This window comes from Pholcus phalangioides, unplaced genomic scaffold (genome assembly GCF_987345545.1).
Source record: "Pholcus phalangioides strain wild (caught in Gottingen) unplaced genomic scaffold, Ppha-v1.0 ptg000007l_1, whole genome shotgun sequence".
Taxonomy (NCBI): Eukaryota; Metazoa; Arthropoda; class Arachnida; order Araneae; family Pholcidae; genus Pholcus; species Pholcus phalangioides.
The window spans coordinates 23,513,814-23,532,669 of record NW_028301600.1 but is presented as its reverse complement, the minus strand read 5'-3'; the positions used below and the strand labels follow the sequence as shown (position 1 = coordinate 23,532,669).

At 32.5% G+C, this 18,856-nt stretch overlaps 1 protein-coding gene across 2 annotated transcripts in view; it reads right to left on the bottom strand.

Annotated features, from left to right (window-relative positions):
* Cad88C (cadherin 88C) overlaps positions 1 to 18,856 on the bottom strand; it is a 151,121-nt gene that overhangs the window by 18,837 nt on the left and 113,428 nt on the right. The window contains exons 21-28 of one of the 2 annotated variants that reach the window (XM_089232868.1): positions 15,489 to 15,524; positions 12,028 to 12,146; positions 9,172 to 9,366; positions 6,462 to 6,587; positions 5,830 to 6,016; positions 5,492 to 5,715; positions 554 to 742; positions 336 to 449 (exon numbers count right to left, since the gene is read on the bottom strand). In XM_089232868.1, coding sequence (XP_089088994.1) covers positions 336 to 449; positions 554 to 742; positions 5,492 to 5,715; positions 5,830 to 6,016; positions 6,462 to 6,587; positions 9,172 to 9,366; positions 12,028 to 12,146; positions 15,489 to 15,524 — 1,190 coding nt within the window. The remainder of the gene's footprint in view (positions 1 to 335; positions 450 to 553; positions 743 to 5,491; positions 5,716 to 5,829; positions 6,017 to 6,461; positions 6,588 to 9,171; positions 9,367 to 12,027; positions 12,147 to 15,488; positions 15,525 to 18,856) is intronic. The other variant, XM_089232869.1, reaches the window with a different exon arrangement.

The window sequence follows — 18,856 nt, the reverse complement described above, 5'->3', positions numbered from 1 at the left end:
AATTGTGGCTGAAGCCAAACATTGTATAAATGTGAAAGTCATATATGAAAGGCAGATAAATGGGTTTTCACTGAAGCATCTTGCTAGTAGTGTCAAGAAAAAAAGATAAAGATAAAATACTTTTACCATTGAGGCTGATATTTGTCTATGTAGGAAGTATTAAAGTAAAAAATATTAATAAAAAACAAATACTAAAATTATCCATCTGAACATTGTTCTAAACCTTAGCATGGAAAGTCTGTCAAAAAACTCTATAAACTATATTGGCTCAAAATGTCATCAAAGCCAGACCAAATTTCAAAGTCAACACATAAATGCACAACATATGTTCTTACTACGTCTTCAGTGAATTCTGGAGCATTATCATCAACATTAATAACAAAGATGGTAAGGTCTAAATCTGTCGATAAAGATGTCGGCTGGCCAAGATCATATGCTTCAACTCGCACCTATCAAAAAGATTAAATAATTGAGGATTAAGACAAAAATTACTATTTTAGACAAACAAAAATCTTAGTAGTTTTTAAACTCAAAAAAGTGATATCATGTTTACCTCATAAACTTTCTGTTTTTCTCTATCTAATGTGTCTCTTACTGTAATTAAACCAGTTACTTCATGTATATTAAATGCCATCCAGTGTCCATTGGGTAATTTTTTTAATCGATATCGAACTTCTCCATTGAGACCAATGTCTGCATCTCGAGCACTTACATCAACCACAGGGCTGCCTATAGTAGCATTCTAAAATGACAAATGTAAAAACCATTACAGATAAAGAATTTAATTAAGGTTAAACATGAAACAACCCATAAACCTATGACATCTCTGTGCATACAAAATTTCATAAATTTTGGTTATATTTGATATACGGGGTGATTATAAAAAAACTATCCCGACATATGGGCCCCTAACTATCATACCATTCACAGAAACTGAATGAAATTTTGGCATAAGGTATTTTGAGGTATGCGCTCAAGAATGATATGGAAAACAACAGTGTCACTCTAACAGTTACGGTTACAGTGAGAAAATTTCAAAAATATCAAATGGCAACACCAAGTTTTTTGTATTGGAATGCGATCTCCATACTGAAAAACACTAAATAGCATTGGAATGGCACCTGTAGCACGAAAATCCCCGGAGCTAGGCAAGGAAAAAGTAAAAAGGACTTTGCCGTGCACCAGAGCATTAATGTTCGTTTCATTCGTCACACCGTTTCTTCGGCTGAGATCCCAGCTTGATTAGTCCTCCACAAGATCATGTGGAAAATTTGTGAAACACAATAAAATGCTTTATTTTATGCTGCTTCTCTGTCCTTATTGGTTGTCCTCACTTTTAGCCTATCTACCGCCGGTGATTTTCATGCTACAGTTGCCGTTCGAACGCTATTTAGGGTTTTTCACAATGGAGATCACATTCCAATACAAAAAACTTGGTGTTGCCATTTGATATTTTCGAAATTTTCTCACTGTAACCGTAACTGTTAGAGTGACACTGTTGTTTTCCATATCATTCTTGAGCGCATACATCAAAATACCTTATGCCAAAATTTCATTCAGTTTCTGTGAATGGTATGATAGTTAGGGGCCCATATGTCGGGATAGTTTTTTTATAATCACCCTGTATACATTTTGGTTACATTTGACATCCATATTTTTTATGGGTATCTTTTTTCAGCCATTGGGCAATTTGCCTGTTGCAGCTTTTGTGTTTGTATTAATATCAATGTTGGAAAGAGAGCGGTAATAATGGCAACATGCACATATACCAGATATACAATTTCATGCATCCCTGAATCAAATATGCACCTCATTTTTTAGCTATAGAGTCTAACTTTTGATTCTGATTACATATGATTTAAGTATTTGTTACATGGCCCCCTACATCCTAAAGCAGGGCCCCTCGGCTGGGATCTTTTGCGGGCCCCCAGACCAGATTTTCACGGGCCCCTTTATGATGAATTTATAGTGTGAAAAAACAAAAAAATGATGAAAATCATCCCGGGCCCCAAGGCTGGAGCCTTGTCAGCCCACCCCTTGTGGGGGCCATGATTTGTTACCAACACTGATGCACAGCACAACCAGATAAATGCTGGTGCAGGCGTGTTTGATATTTGAATAACAAATGTATGTTAGATTAGAGTAAATGTGGTATATCACAAGATATTTATTTTATGAATTGCAGATTGTTAAATTCCTTTTACGTGTAGATCTCCAACTATATATATGACCAATTGCCACACTTTTAAAGAATACTGAACACCAGTGGATGTATCATTGGTATCAATGTTCCCAAAGAAGTACCCTACTACTTGTAGAATGGCATCTGTAATGCCAGAGCAAACGCCTAGTTCCTTGAACTTGTGAAATAGATTGAAGTAGCAGGAACACATATCACATGGAAATTCAAGTACTTCTTTACCTTGTTCTTGAAGAAAAAGACCTATATTTATAACAATAATGTGAAAGCAAGTGCTGTCATACAGAAGAATGTTTAGATGTTTTTAACAAATCACATTTTTGTAGAAAAGCAATTACCCGACTGGTCACCAACTGCAGTTCCATTTTTCTATGTACAAGGGCACTAATGCTGCCACTATTTTCTTTAAAAACATTTTATACACAACAAACATTTTCTACATAGTCTTTTTTTTTGCTCTTTCTTTCTCTACACAACCACTGAAAAATTCCATTCCGTTACAAAATGACTGTGAGTTGACTTCATTAAGTAATTTCATGAGTCATGATGTCATTTGCATACTTGGAGAGAAATTTTCCTTGTTCAAGTTTTGATATCTATGCAGAGTGTAAGGTTGCAATTTTAAGATACATTTAGGGTTTTTCCCTCTAGGCCATGGAATCAGAGAGAGATACATGTTGTATGATATAGTTATATCAAGCTTTAAGGTTAAAAAATAAAACATAGTTTTTGCTTAAAAATACAGTAATACTCTTAAGTTATACAATAGGTGAGACCAACAACTGCACAAGTCAAATGTGAATATGTCAAGGTACAGTTTGCCATAGAAATGCATGCAGTAAAACTTCATTAAGTCGGGACTCATGTCATTGAGAAATTATGATGGCTTAAGCAGAGTGATGACTCATGTAAATGTACAATATTGTGAAAATCATATAATTTTAAATTATATAGCCTACAACTTATTAAAATAGGGATTAACACTACAATATTAACAAAATTTATAGATTTGCACCGGTAAAGTAAGTAGAAAAAACAAAATTTTTACCTTCTTTGAGCTTTTAGTATTTTATTTATCATGGCAAACTACAATGGTGTACTTTTCAGTAATTTATGATACAAATAAAAGATAAACTCAAACACAGGGCCCAATTTTTACTTCAGGGGGGTCCTGAACAGAGCAAAGCAGACACTAAAAGGTCTCAACTTGGGAAAAAATCTCTAGTTTTTCAACAAAGATATTTTGCCTAAATTTGAAGCCTAAATTAGTGAGGGGCACATGCAGAAATTACAGCCAGTCACTGAAAGTTTTGAGAATTTTTGTTCTTTTAGTTGACAAATGGACTTCCCCAGTGCCCGTTTCATCCCTTGAGCTTTTCTGTTTTCGTACATAAGGCAAAATATACATATAGGATATAAGGCGAATAAATATTATCATGACTTTTGAGCATATGTCAATGCTGTTATCAAGTTCTATGATTCCCCAAGCCTGGAGGAAATTTAAATGGAATCGTTGGTTTTCACAGATGTTTAGTAAAAAAATTATAACTTTTAAACTAATCATTGAATGAATTTGAAATTTTTTATGTTTATAAAATAAGGTCTTGTCCATAATATTATATGGTATCACTTGTATTACTTGAAAATTTATATAATATTGTCACACAGTTTACTGAATTAATCAAAGCTTTACAACGGAATACTTATGAATTTGGATTGGATTTATTCTTCTCTCAAACACTCAAGAAGGAAATCATTATAGGAGTGCACTAGTAATCTTTCAGTGCCGGGTTATATATGGCTATTAGAACATTCCAGAAACTAATATGAAATGAGTATCAAATGTATTTCTGGCTTGAGAAGAACATTCTAGAAATCATACAAATGTACCTTGAAAAATACTTAAATCAAATCATTAAAAATCATCAGTTCCTCTCTCCAACTGTTCTATAGTGACAAGTTAACCAAAATTAGTGACAAATAAATGAGGGCTTAATAACATTGTTATCTATGAAAGCTAGACGGGACCGAAGAAAAATGACAATTAACCGCAGTGGTGACTTATTAATGTGATGACTTACAGAGGTTGTAATATATAAATGTTAGTTGATTAGGATAAAATTTTCAGAAGAACATCTGTCTTTTTTTTTCTTACTATGACTATGATGCTATGCTACTCTTCTGTGGCTTAATAAAATCTAACTTGCATTGTGAATGTGATCCAGTTTGGTAAAAAAGACTGTATTCTCCTAAAATCTGGTCAAATGAAAGTTATGTATTAAACACTTCAGATGTTTTGACACCTTGGATTATAACAAGAAATGAGCAGCTGGTGTTTGGAGGGAAGAAAGTGATTTTTAGCCACGAGTTGAAATAATTGAAAGTTACAGACCAGGTGCATTATCATCAAAAAGCATCACAATAACTAAATTATCTTTGACACTTTTACATTGGTGTTATACTTCAGGTATGAAATTGTGGCCTGCTTTGTATAAATGGGAGATACCTTGGGTTTTTGGCATCTCCTAATTTCTAATCTTTATATTTTGTAGCCTCTCAAAAATCATTGTAGTTTCATCACATATCATGCTCTGATTGAATAAAACAATTCTTTACTTGCGCACTAATTGCTGCTTAATAATCTGTACCATCTCAGCAGTAATCTTGTGATTATGATTGAGTTTCAGAAATGTGCATTTTTCACATAAGATGGTGAAACTGAAATCTTGCAACTCGGAGTAGTGTAAGTTGGAGTACTACTGTATCATTAAAAATCTGAAAATAAAGTATTGCTTCAGTCACCATTTGTGGCATAATTTTCTTTTTCTTTTTCATTTTTAGTTATATTTAAATTTTTTTTTATTTTTTGAAGCAATAGACATTTATGCTAGAGAATTTTATTTTGTGAATTGAAGTTTACACAAATATAAAAATTTCTTATCAAATTTGTGCAATATAATATGAAACCATGATGAGATGGATTAGCTACTTTGGGAGGACTTAATTTCCAATGCTGTGTGTAAATTGTAAATGGAATAGACTATTTTATAGCACAAATTGATGTGTATTGGGGACAAATATAAATATGATTTATTAAACTCTTACAAGAGATGAAACTCCAAAATTATCATTATTTTAAAATTATTATATTGAATTTCATCACATTTGAGGAAAATCTACTGAAATATCAATTTTTTTAGATCAGCTTATCAATTTATTCAAAAAAAAATTTAGATCATTGGAATTTTGAATTTTTTTTTTTTTTTGCAAAAAAAAAGCTTTGATTTGTACCTCTAGAACTCTGATGGTGTAATTCTGAGGAGGCTTTATAAACACTGGGCTGTTATCATTAACATCAGTAACACACACTTTAAAATTAGCATTTGATTGAAGAGGTGGATTTCCAGAATCTTGAGCTTGAAGCACTAAAGTGTAATTTCCAAAACGACCTCTCAGAGAGTACCTAGATACAATTCTTGCTGTGTTTGAATCCTGATTTTCAATTCCAAAAAGACCTGAAATGATAAAATTGCTAAAATGTACTGTAACAAAAATGTGCATCTTGTGCTTTTGATTGAATGTAGTATTAAAAGTATCCAGTATCAGTACCTAAATCCAGTATCACATACCTAACTCATTTCCTCCAATTATGCTGAATTGGAGTCTGCCATTTGGAGTCATTGGATCATCTGCATCATTGGCAGAAACCATAAACACAGTGTCTCTGATGCGATGAAACTCAGTAACAGTAGCACATACTTCTTGCTTTATGAACACCGGTATTTCATCATTCACATCAGTCACTCGGATAACAATCTGAAGGTAAAAAATATGTCTTTTATGTTTTGCAAAACTAAGAATACCAATAAATAACAATAAACGTTAATAAAATAAAAATTAGTGCAGATATGACCAGCGAAACCACGCAGTAGCAAGAGCCGAGTTTCTTAACCGTTTATTGGCTCATGCTTCATAAATGGAACATAGTTTTGATTTGAACAAATATCAGATAAAAGTAACTCAAACATTTATGATTTTTTATCAATTATAGAGGACAGTCAAAAGTATTTTGTAACCAATTCAGAAAATAGTAGGATTGCTACTTAAAGGATTAATAATCTTCAACTTTATCCATAACAACGCATTGTATGTGGAACACTGTTTAACCATAATATATATTTATTATTTATTTATTTATTCATGTGTTCATTCTTAATAAATTTATTGCAATGCATATTTTTTTTACATTTTGATTGCTGACCTGTTTAAAAGCCTTTCGACTTTCTCCAGTTGAATATCCATAGTCATAGTTGTCCCATGCTTGAACAACTAGACTGTAAGCATCAGTTTCTTCTCTATCAAGAGGTGATGTAACGGTGATGGAGCCCTGAAATATACAATATAATTTTATGCTAAAACTTAAGATTTACTAAATAAGGAAACTATAAGGATAAATTCACTGATAGGATTTCTGCACATGCACTGATCAACTAATAGACTTCCAATCAGATGTATGTACCTTTTAAAATGGACAGGAATGCATGAATTTTATAGAATACATAAAGAATATATACATATAAATCTTCAGAAAATAATAGTTTTTAAGTTATGCAGGGGTTTCCAAACTGTGCGCCTCCAACCTTTAAAATTTTTCAAAGTGAATCTTTGTTAAACTGTTTTGAGGAACTGCGGATAAGTCTTGATTAGGAAAAAGGACACAGCGCGTGAATAAAGTTTGCAAACCCCTGATGTATGGTAAGAAATTTTAAACTGCATGTGGTCCTTAGCATTTAGGGGTAAGGTAACTAACATATCACGTTGTGTTGCCATTTGATATTTTCGAAATTTTCTCACTGTAACCGTAACTGTTAGAGTGACACTGTTGTTTTCCATATCATTCTTGAGCGCATACATCAAAATACCTTATGCCAAAATTTCATTCAGTTTCTGTGAATGGTATGATAATCACCCTGTATACATTTTGGTTACATTTGACATCCATATTTTTTATGGGTATCTTTTTTCAGCCATTGGGCAATTTGTCTGTTGCAGCTTTTGTGTTTGTATTAATATCAATGTTGGAAAGAGAGCGGTAATAATGGCAACATGCACATATACCAGATATACAATTTCATGCATCCCTGAATCAAATATGCACCTCATTTTTTAGCTATAGAGTCTAACTTTTGATTCTGATTACATATGATTTAAGTATTTGTTACATGGCCCCCTACATCCTAAAGCAGGGCCCCTCGGCTGGGATCTTTTGCGGGCCCCCAGACCAGATTTTCACGGGCCCCTTTATGATGAATTTATAGTGTGAAAAAACAAAAAAATGATGAAAATCATCCCGGGCCCCAAGGCTGGAGCCTTGTCAGCCCACCCCTTGTGGGGGCCATGATTTGTTACCAACACTGATGCACAGCACAACCAGATAAATGCTGGTGCAGGCGTGTTTGATATTTGAATAACAAATGTATGTTAGATTAGAGTAAATGTGGTATATCACAAGATATTTATTGCATTATTTATTGCATTGCAGTATGTGCAAATTATGAAGTTTTTTAATAACCTCTTAGCTGCAAGAATAGTCAGAGATAGTTCACTCACTGTCGCAGTGAGTTACAGTTTTCTTACTGTGGAAGCAAAAAAATTCCCTTATTTGTGAAAGATAGATGCACTCAAACTCAGATGTTGCAAATTCAATACAATACGAAAAAAGGTGATACAAACACAATATCTGGGTGTGAACCCACAATCACTGATGCACTGGTGATTGGAGGCAAACACTCGACCACTACACCATTATGTACACCCAGCCCTTAAAGTACAAGTATATAAAAACCTGTCAGAGAATAGAGAAGCAATAAAAAAATAGGAAAACTAGAATATATATGTGTATGCCATCTGTACGCCATTTTAAGAATTTCATCTTAAACAAAAAATATTTCAAATCATCACAGGATGACTGAACAGGCTACCTCTCTCATCATCTATGGATGATGGGAGTGCTTTGAGAATCATATATTTCTTCACATAAAGCAAGTGTGTTCTAATTGATGGAATTAATAACTGCTCAAATTCATTTGTATACTGAATTATATTAATTTGTACATGAATTATTTTAAAACTTTTATTCAATTTTTATTATAGTCTGTGTTGTCTTTATAAGAAGTGATAAAGACTATTGTGTAGAAGACAGTGTCACCTAGTGTTGTAAGGGGGAACTCTCAGAGTCCCATCCAAGACATCAAGCTAATAACATGTCAAGATCTTTTGCCTCTATTACATAATGTCTTTTCTTTTCACCACACTTCATAACGCCAGTATGCATCACATATCAAACAACCTGTTACAATAGGTAAAATTTTTATTTTGGGAATGAAAAATAGGAAACACGAGATTCTTTACTGAAAAAGTGATGGATACATGCATGGAAGAATAAATAATCATGATATAATCACAACAGAAAACCAACAAAAAGGCAAATACACCAGAAAAATATGAAATTCCTAATGCCATATAATATATAATCTTATACCTTAACAATAGAATTTTTTTGGTCTATTTGCCATTTTGCTGGCCTTCTTTTGTGATATATATGCAGTCATATGTTTTGAATTTTCATTATATTAGCCCTGGAATAATTCTAAGCAATTAGTTTTTTTTTCAAAGTTTTAACTTGCATAACATATGTAAAATGTAATTTTGGGGGGGGGGGGAAGAAGAGGTTATACTGGTTAATTTCTAACTCATATCAGTTGCTGTGCTTAATTTTTTTAAGCAAACAGTACATTTGTAAATAAGAAAATTGCAAAAAAAATAATCTACCTTTGCTCCAAATAAAAAATCTAATGTATTGGCATTTTTTGGAAACTTGAAAGTTTCTTAAATATAATAGTACAAATGAAACTCAATTCAAATGTAAAAAGTATAGATCAAAAAGAAAATACTTCAATCACATAACTTACTGTTTCTTTATCTATTTTAAATCTACCCTTGGTTGATGATGTATCCAACAAGTAAGTAATCTTGCCATATTCACCCGCATCTGCATCTGTAGCCTGGATAAGAGCAACCTCTCTTCCTACAGGAGCATCCTCAGGGACAGAAAACTCAGATGAACTGCTCACAAATATGGGATTGTTATCATTTTCATCAAGAACCTATAATAAAATCAAGGTGACTGATACAGTTGATATTTTAAAATGAATACATGGATTAAGTAACTCATCTCTAAAACATGTAATAAAGCTAATCAAATTAATTCAACCATCAACAAATTTCATATATTTACATACATAATAATAGAGAATAATAATAATACAGTAGGTTTAAGATTTATATATTTCAAAAATTTAATACTCCACTGTATTTAAATGGTACGGTTAACAGCCCATCGAAACAGAACAGAGAATGCTACGCAGCTGCAAAGACGGTTGCTCTTGGCAACAGGACGAAGGGTGTCCAGCCAAACAGTACGTAATCGGCTTCATGAGGGAGGGCTCTATGCACGTAGGCTAATGGTCTGCATTCCATTGACCTCACGCCACCATGCGGCACGAAGAAGATGGGCTGCTGAACATCGAGATTGGGAGCAACATGATTGGAGCCAAGTGCTGCTTACAGACAGTCTGGAGTGTGACACCCGACGTGTTCTGGTATGGAGGGACAGAGGCACTCGAAATAACCCTGCATTCGTTCGTGAAAGGTCACAATACAGACGAGCTGGTTGGATAGTATGGGGTGGAATCAGCATAGGCGGACGTACGGACCTGCATATCATTCGGAATGGCACTTTGACGGCCCAAAGGTATGCAGGCCAGATACTGCGACCTCATGTCATCCCTTACGCTGGAGCCATTGGAGATTCCTTTGTTTTCCAGGATGATAATGCCCGACCGCATAGAGCTCGTCTGGTGGAGAACATGCTTGAAGCTGAAACAATACAGCGTATGGAATGGCCAGCGTGCTCTCCTGACCTGAATCCAATCGAGCATGTTTGGGACATGCTCGGACGATGCATTGCTGCGAGACCAAGGCCGCCTGTTACTGTCCGAGACTTGCAGATTGCACTTCTTGAGGAATGGAACAGTATTCCCCAAAGTCTGATCGATAACCTCATCGCATCCATGGCAAACAGGTGTGCAGCAGTCTTAGCTGTTGGAGGAGACCACACGCCCTATTAAAACTCATGCATCATGTCTAAACAGTACTTTTTTTTATCGTTTACATGTAACCAAATTGTTGCCCTAAATCATCTTTTCATGTTTTTTCTATATTTTCAAAGACTTAAAGCTTAATTCCAAATTTTTTTATGTCTTTTTTCTGTATTGCGCATTGATATGCGTGTACTATCCATTGTATGCCAATACGTGGCTGTCTCGCACAGTTTTCTTCACTTTTTTGCTTGCTCCCCTATTTGTTTTGAGCAGTGTATATTGCGCCTGCATAATGGGGGGAATAGTGCTCAACCTTGCAATGTAGGCATGTATATAATTAATGCAATGAGTCCAATCAAATTTTTTCCAGATGGACCACTTTTAATATTTTTAATAGATCTCACAGTTGTTATATTTTCCGAAAAATATAATTTCTAGCAGTACTATATTGGTCACTTTTAATTCAAAAAAACATGGCAACAGAAACAATATAAGTTTGGGCACATTATCTACAGCCCTTTTAGCAGGGTATCCTTCTTCTTTCCATCACTGTACTATATTTCTTTCCAAGGCTGTCTCAGGCAGTATGAGTCCAAAACGACTAAACTATGTAGGCTACATTTTTCCAAAAAAGCATTATTGCTGTCATCCATTCAGATTATAAGCAAAAAACATACAGCCAGCATATTTATTTTATATGTTAAAATTTGTGGAATTAATATTAATTACATTAAGTTATCATTAAACCTATTTGGACCAGTAAATTACTTAAATTCTGCGTACAATAATACAAATACAAATACAACGCTACAACAGGCAAAATGCCCAACGAGGCGGCTGAGAAATATAATATAAAGATTGATATATTTTTTTATCTCATCAACCGTCCATGGTAGTGGTATGATTCCAATTTAAAAAATGCTCTACAGACGTTCAAAAATTGCCCTGTACTAGTTATGAGAGTGAAAATACAGTGTGTAACAAAATAAAAAACCTAAATCTTTATACGGTTCTCCTGTGCTCTAATTTCAAATTAGAAAGTTGTTGCCCTGTTTCTTTTGATGCCAACAGAAACAAAATTCCATGTTTCTAAGTATAATATGCACAGAGATATTTGAATTAAAAAAAACAGAGGAAATTTGGGAAAGAACAGCATTAACTGTCAAACCGTTTTACCTACATTTAATGCTGCAGGTAAAATGATTTTTCAGCATTTAATGCTGTTGTTTCCCAAATTTCCTGTTTTTTTTAATTCAAATATCTCTGTGAATATTGTACTTAGAAACATGGAATTTTGCTTTTGTTGGCATCAAAAGAAACAGGGCAACAACTTTCTAATTGGAAATTAGAGCACAGGAGGACCGTATAAAGATTTAGATTTTTTATTTTATTACACACTGTATTTTCACTCTCAAAACTGGTACAGGGTAATATTTGAATGGCTGTAGAGCATTTATTAAATTGAAATCATGCCTCTATGATAGATGGTTATTGCTCCAAAAAAATTCTTTGCTAGCACTTACAGGACACTCTGTATATCTTTATATCAATATTATACGCAGACTTTACATACATAAATTTTTATATAATCTAGCATAAAATTTATTATATATCAGTTTATTTTAATACATTATGTGTTAAATACTGAATTGGTTTAATTGTTACCTGTATGAAAATATCTGAATATCCAGATAGAGGTGGATAACCATTGTCAGTAGCTATTACAGTCACATTCAACCAAGAAAACATTTCACGATCAATCTTCTTGCTGACACTTACTTCGCCTATGAAAAATAAGGGAATTCCATAGAGAATGTGAATGAATATAATTGCTGAATCAGGGTTTATACATGTAGACTAATTGAATAGATATATCACATTAAGGAAAAACCCTAAGCCGGATTTGGATATTTATGACTGATGAAAAAATATAAATGTGGTGCATCTGGTAAAAAAAAAGTCAAAATTAGCAAACAATAAAAGGTGAAATTGAGTTTTCTTGGAGTATTTAAGGGGATTCAGTTGTTGTTCTTTTAAACTTGAATTATGATGCAAACTTTTCATTCTTATCTGGCAAAAAAATATTTATGCTACATCATTAATATTATGATACAGTTTATCATTTTTTTATTCTTAGAGATGTTATTCAGTAGTGTACAGTGGAACCTCCACTAATGGATGCCCCCGTTAATGGACACTTTTATGATCTCTGATCTCATGGAATAGCTTTTATTTCACTTCCCTGTTTGTGGACACTCTTGATAGCGGACTGTAAAATCAGGCAAACTATTTTTTTTTCTGATTCATCATGGAAACAACTTTATTAAAAGATGACTTCCAACAGAAAGAAAAGAAAAACTATTAGCATGAGCTTAAAACTTGATTGAGAGATAAGAATGTTCTACCATTTTTTTGAGTGGTGAACAAAGATTTGAATCATGAGGTTTATTGAGAGGAAGACTAAACCACAGTTTCTAAAATGTTTTGTTTTTCAACCTCCCAATATATGTGAAGCCCACTCATAAGAAATAAAAAGGGGGCTATATTTTGCTAATTTATCTCACCTAACAACAACAGACCACCCAGTGTGGATAGGATAGTTCTGTCATACTCTGATGGTTATCTACGATTGCTTACAAAATGTTATTCCCCCCCCCCCCACCTCATTGAAATACTTTCATTTTCTTCCACCTTACTTCTGCAGCTGCATATTCAGCCTTTAACTTTGATTACTACCAAAAAGAACAATCTCTCTCTCTCTCTATGGCAATATGGTATTCAATTTGTCTCCTCCCTAGCTCTTTAGCTGTGTTTTTTGACTGAGTTTTAAAACAGCAGAGACTTCCAGCTACACATTTCCTTAAATGAAGTCATAAAAATTTATCCTGATGAAAAAAAGACCAAAATTTTTGCCTCAAACTTTTCGTGTTATTTCTGTTGCATTAATAGTTCTTCGGCTACCCATTTCTTTTTATTCCTGATCTGTTGAACCACGAAGAAAAAGGCTCTTTTCCCTGCAAAGCTTCTCTTTTTTTATTTGCAGCCCTAATTTTTCTTCTCTCATGTCTGTCTCTGTATGTTTTTATTACTTTCAGTTTCACTTTTTCTGAGAAGTAAAAAAATGAAACAAACTGCAATATTTTTAATTAGTTGTTGAGCATATATGGACACAAAGTGTTTCAAATTATGATTCAACTGTGTATTTATAGAATTCTGGATAAGTCTAACTGCTGTATATAACTTCACTCCATACACATCATTCTGGAAATGCACTTATTTTCTTGACTCAATCCTTGGGTGTTCAGTTGTGTTTTTAGTACATACTTTTATGGTGATCCTTTTTTCAGTATGATCATATTAAAAAAATTTGTTATGAGGTAAAAAAGGTAAATTCGGTGGTTATGCCCGATCACTGACCATTTTTATAATTTATTCATTTTTGTTCATAAACAGAGAATTTATCGTTAACAGTGATTATGTATAAGTCCAAGCTCGTACAGGTAAATATGATGAATCATCAATTAATTACTTAATTAGTACATAACTATGGTTCAGCAGGGTCAATTCAAATGGTAATGTTGGTTTTGTTTACACATGTTGGTACGTGTGAAGAACGCCAACATTACAAGATTGATAATGGTTTTGTGTTTTTATTTTCTTCACACTTGTTTTTATTTACTTTTTGTTACAAAATACATTACATATCACGATAAGTAAAAATAATTAATTAACTTAAAGATAATAAAAAGGTTATATATTTTTCCATATTTATCAAACTTTCCAACTTTATTTGGGAATTATGCATAAACACCAATAACATTGATAAAAATCTAGTGAAATTTAATCAAACTTTCTTTATTGAGATTTTTATTTATAATATTATTATATATTATTATTATATATTATTATTATATATTATTATTATATATTATTATTATATATTATTATTATATATTATTATTATATATAATTAATTAATAATTATTAATTATTATAATATATAACAATTTAGTTCTAATTCAAGGGGGAAAAATAGAAACAATACTGTATTTCAAACAATCAATAAGTACATAATAAATTATCTAACCTGGTATTTTAAAGTAATAAATACAAAGGCCACAACAGGCAAATTGCCCATGGAGGTGGCTGAAAAAAAGAGTCCATAAAAAATATGGGATGGATATATATTATATTAATAAAGGTTAAAATGTGTGAAGAAACCAATTGTGATTAAAGTCAAAGGTCTTATAAATGTGAAAGTCATATAAACGTGATTCTACTGTAGATTATACCTCTCCATTAGTGGACAAAACATTTGGTCCCATGGGTATGCATTATAGTGAGGTTCTACAGTTATAGTTTTAATCATCATTCCAATAAAAGTGAGCTGACAGAGCTCCAGCTAGACGGACCAGATGATTTCCACCATTTTGTGTTTTTCACACTATAAATTCCCTATGGAGGTGCCGGTGAAAGTGTCTGGTCTGAGGTGGGAGTGTGGGCTTCCAAAGATCCTGGGGGGGGGCATGATTTTAATTTAATTTTTTCATTCTTGAACATACTCATAAGCCTGGTATAACATAGAAGAATTAAAAGATAAAATATGAATTTCTCACATTTGCAGGAATCTATAAAAATTTCAGACCACAAAAAAAACCCCCACAATTCAAACATGATTAAGTGATCTGTGAAAATTTCATATTCAAATAACAGTAGGAATTGCAAAATTTCTGATACATCCACTGCTGCAATATCTACTAATTTATGTATTGTTTGAAAGTCAGTCCAATGATTTTTTCAGTTTAAATATTTTCAGTTTTATGTGAAATTTGAGAACAATTTTGAAAACATTGTGAAATTTTATTTCTCTCTCAGCAACAAATGTTCTAGAAGCACTTGGTCATCAATTTCCAAAAAGAAAATGCAAAACATGATAAATAAAATAATTTGACACTTATTTTTTGATTCACATCAATATATGAAAAACAGTAATTTAAGCTATATATATATATACACACGCATGCATATATGTAACATCAGCAGTTTTCATTTTCAGAAGTGTAAATTACTGGTCAAGTGCCTTCATGCAAAATCCAACAGTAATTTACATAAATGAAGACACCCACCTGTTATTGGATGTAGCCACAGCAAACCGGTTGAATCTGCAGGAAAGCAACAAAGCACAAGACAATTTAATTGTTAGCAAAGTAAACTATAAGCCCATTCACCAAAGTGTTATAATAACAATACATGCTGTGTTACATTAGTGTGCTTAGATATACACAAGAATATTTGAATAGAATGTAAAAGTAATGGTGAAAGTTATGCATTAAGGAAGAAGATTTAAAAAGACATAAATTCCAGTTTCCATGTCAAAAATACTATTCTTATATGTTATGGGATTTTCATACATCATTTTAGTTGAGAATACTAAAATGACATTATTTTTTTCCTTCCCCAAAAATACATTTCTCATATTCATCTTTAATCCTTCTGCAAACTTTTATATAAAGAAAGATCACTATATTCTTAATAGCCCAAATAAATTGTAAACTTCTTTCTCTTCAAGGTATTTTTTCAATTTTCATAGAATGGAATCAAGTATAATTCACAAATAGGGGCAGTTTCTAAAGAAAGTGCATAAGTGCATGTCAGGGGGGGGGGGGGAGCATGGAAGGCTTGTGCTCCCCCCCCCTCCCAGAGGATTACTTTTTTTTACTTTTTAAATTAAAAAAAAAAACTAAAATATCTGAAGAAAATACTTTTATGTGTACTATTTTAATCAATTGCTGCTAATTTAAATGCTTGCAGGTTTATAACTCAAAATTATTTCTTGTGCTCCCAAACCCTATTATGACTAATCCAAAGGTTGATCCTGAGTATGCCTCTGGTGCATGCATCTTCAGAAAATTTTAGATCATTAATTTAATTCCTTTCGGGCACCAAAAGAAAAAGCGTTGATTGTTGTCATCTATCTTCCAAATCCGTATGTAAAGTTGAAAGATAAGTATAATTTTCCCACTTTGTAATAAGTGATTGCCTATGACAACTGCTGCACTTAAACATTGATTTTTAACTTTGAAAAATGGTAATTCAGCGCAATGCACTAATTACTCGAGTCTATATTACATTCTTTTTTCTTTTATACAAATACAACGCCACAACAGGCAAAATGCCCAATGAGGTGGCTGAGAAAAAGATACCCATAAAAATGTATGAATATTAGTTCAGAATCATTTTTTTGTATAATAAAAGCGTAATGTAAAAATAATATAACTAACAAAAATAGTTGCTTATTAGTATCTTAATAAAATCCAAAATCATTCTGGTCCTGTCCACCATTTTGCTCATATAATCATTTATTAAAGTCTACCCAGTGCAGTTTATTTTATGTATTCATATTCATCTAATTTACATCATAGTGAGCAGCTTGGAAAGTTAAATACTTGAGTTAGCATATTAGTTTGCCAACAGCATCCAATTCAGCACATACAGTCAGACTCGCTTAACAAGGAGCTCATTTTCAGCAAAAATGCTAGTTAAATCTGATTATTAGCTAAATTTATTTTCGAGTAAAAAAAATTGAAATTTTGGAAATTAAGAGCTTTTATAAGAATATATACAAGATTATATCGAAGTTGGACTTATAAAACATAATTTTTTTGTCCTTTCTAGTAACTTGGTGATTTACAGTGAAACCTTGCTACAATGATACTCTATGCAACAATAAATCCCTCTACAATGATATTTCTTCAAATCTTGTTTGGAATTGCCTGTAGTCTATACCAAGGTTTCACTGTATATTATTAATTTTGAAAGTTGAAAACTTTTCTTTCTAACATTTATTCCCCAAAAGGTATAAAACACAACACATGGGAAAAAAAAAATTCTGCTGATGATCTTCATGCTCAGCTCAAACACATGAAATCTGTATTGGAATTTGAGCAGGGACTGAATTAGCAACTTTTTAAAGTACTGCAATTGGTCAGTTTATCTTCATTTCCCATTTTCATCCTTCCCTTCTAGACAAAATATTGCTGTTCTCCACACTGACAATAGAACTTAAAAGGTAACAAACATTTTGCTGAATTATTTGATTGACTTATTTGATTTATTTTTAACCATATCTCCATATTATGGCAGAGAGGTGAAAGAAAATCCAACAGTTTTGTGTTGTTATCCTTGCATTCATTTTTCATTTTAGCTCATTTTTGCATTCATTTTTTCAAAGTTTCCCATTTTGAATCCCTTCTTAAATCTGAGCTGCCATAAAAAAACCTATTCACTAAAAGTGACAGAAATGCTATACAATTAGCATTGTGCAAAACAAAATGCATTAATTTACTTGTTAAATACAGACCCTCAATAAAAGAAGGCTCATTGTAAGTGGGTTTGACTGTATGAAAAAAGCTTCTGTTTAGAAACATTGAATAAACTGATACAAATACAATACAAATACAAGCCTACAACAGGCAAAATGCTCAATGAAGTGGCTGAGAAAAAGATGCCCATAACAAATAAGGATGTCACATATTTCAAAAATACAGCAACCCAATTAAAAATGCAATCATAAAAACTAAAAACAATATATACAAGAAATACATAAATATTTTTATGGGCATTGACTAGTTTATCAATGCCCATAAAAAATATTTATGGTTGTCTTATTCTCTAAGTATGTATAGCTTCTCGATTTACCCCAACATGTTTATCATATTTTTTTTAAACGTGTCAATTGTGTTAGAATTTACTACACCCAGGGAGTAAGCTATTAACAACCCTATTAGAGAAAAATTCCCTGTGACACCACAATCTAGAATTGTCCCTTACCAATCAATACTAATAAAAGAGGTATCGCAGCAAGCCCATCATTTGGGAGATGGGGGAAGGATTTAAAAAATACAATAGAAATATACAAACAAGGTGAAATATATATATAAACATATGTTTAATACATGTTCTTTGCCCTTCCCCCCAGAAAAAGTTGAAATGACAGCCTGTTTTGCTGATCTAAAAAGTACTTAAATACCAGGTGATCTATGTCATTTGATAAATTTTTCAGTCCAGAAAATTTGATGAATCAATAGATTTTGAAGTATTTATAGTAGGATGACAAGTTATTTACAGAAATAAATAAATAATTAAATTGTCAGAATTATTGAATTTTTATCCAGTAGGTAGCTTCCCTGTTGAGTAGTTTGTGTTATACAGCAATGCATGTGCTTATTAACAGTTTTTGGCAGCTTTCTTTCTGTTAGATACCTACGGTGTCATCTGATGGCCAAAAATGTAACTAGTTTGACTACAAATTTTTTTCATTATGAAGAAAAAATCCTACTTTTCATATTTCTGGGAAAATGATGTTTTAAACTGTAAATACTTTGGGAAATACATACTGATGTTTTAAATTTTCTGTGAGTTTTGGATCACCCTCATTAATCAATCATTCATACATGGGTATTGTTCATTGGTTAAACTTTTAGCATGAAAAATC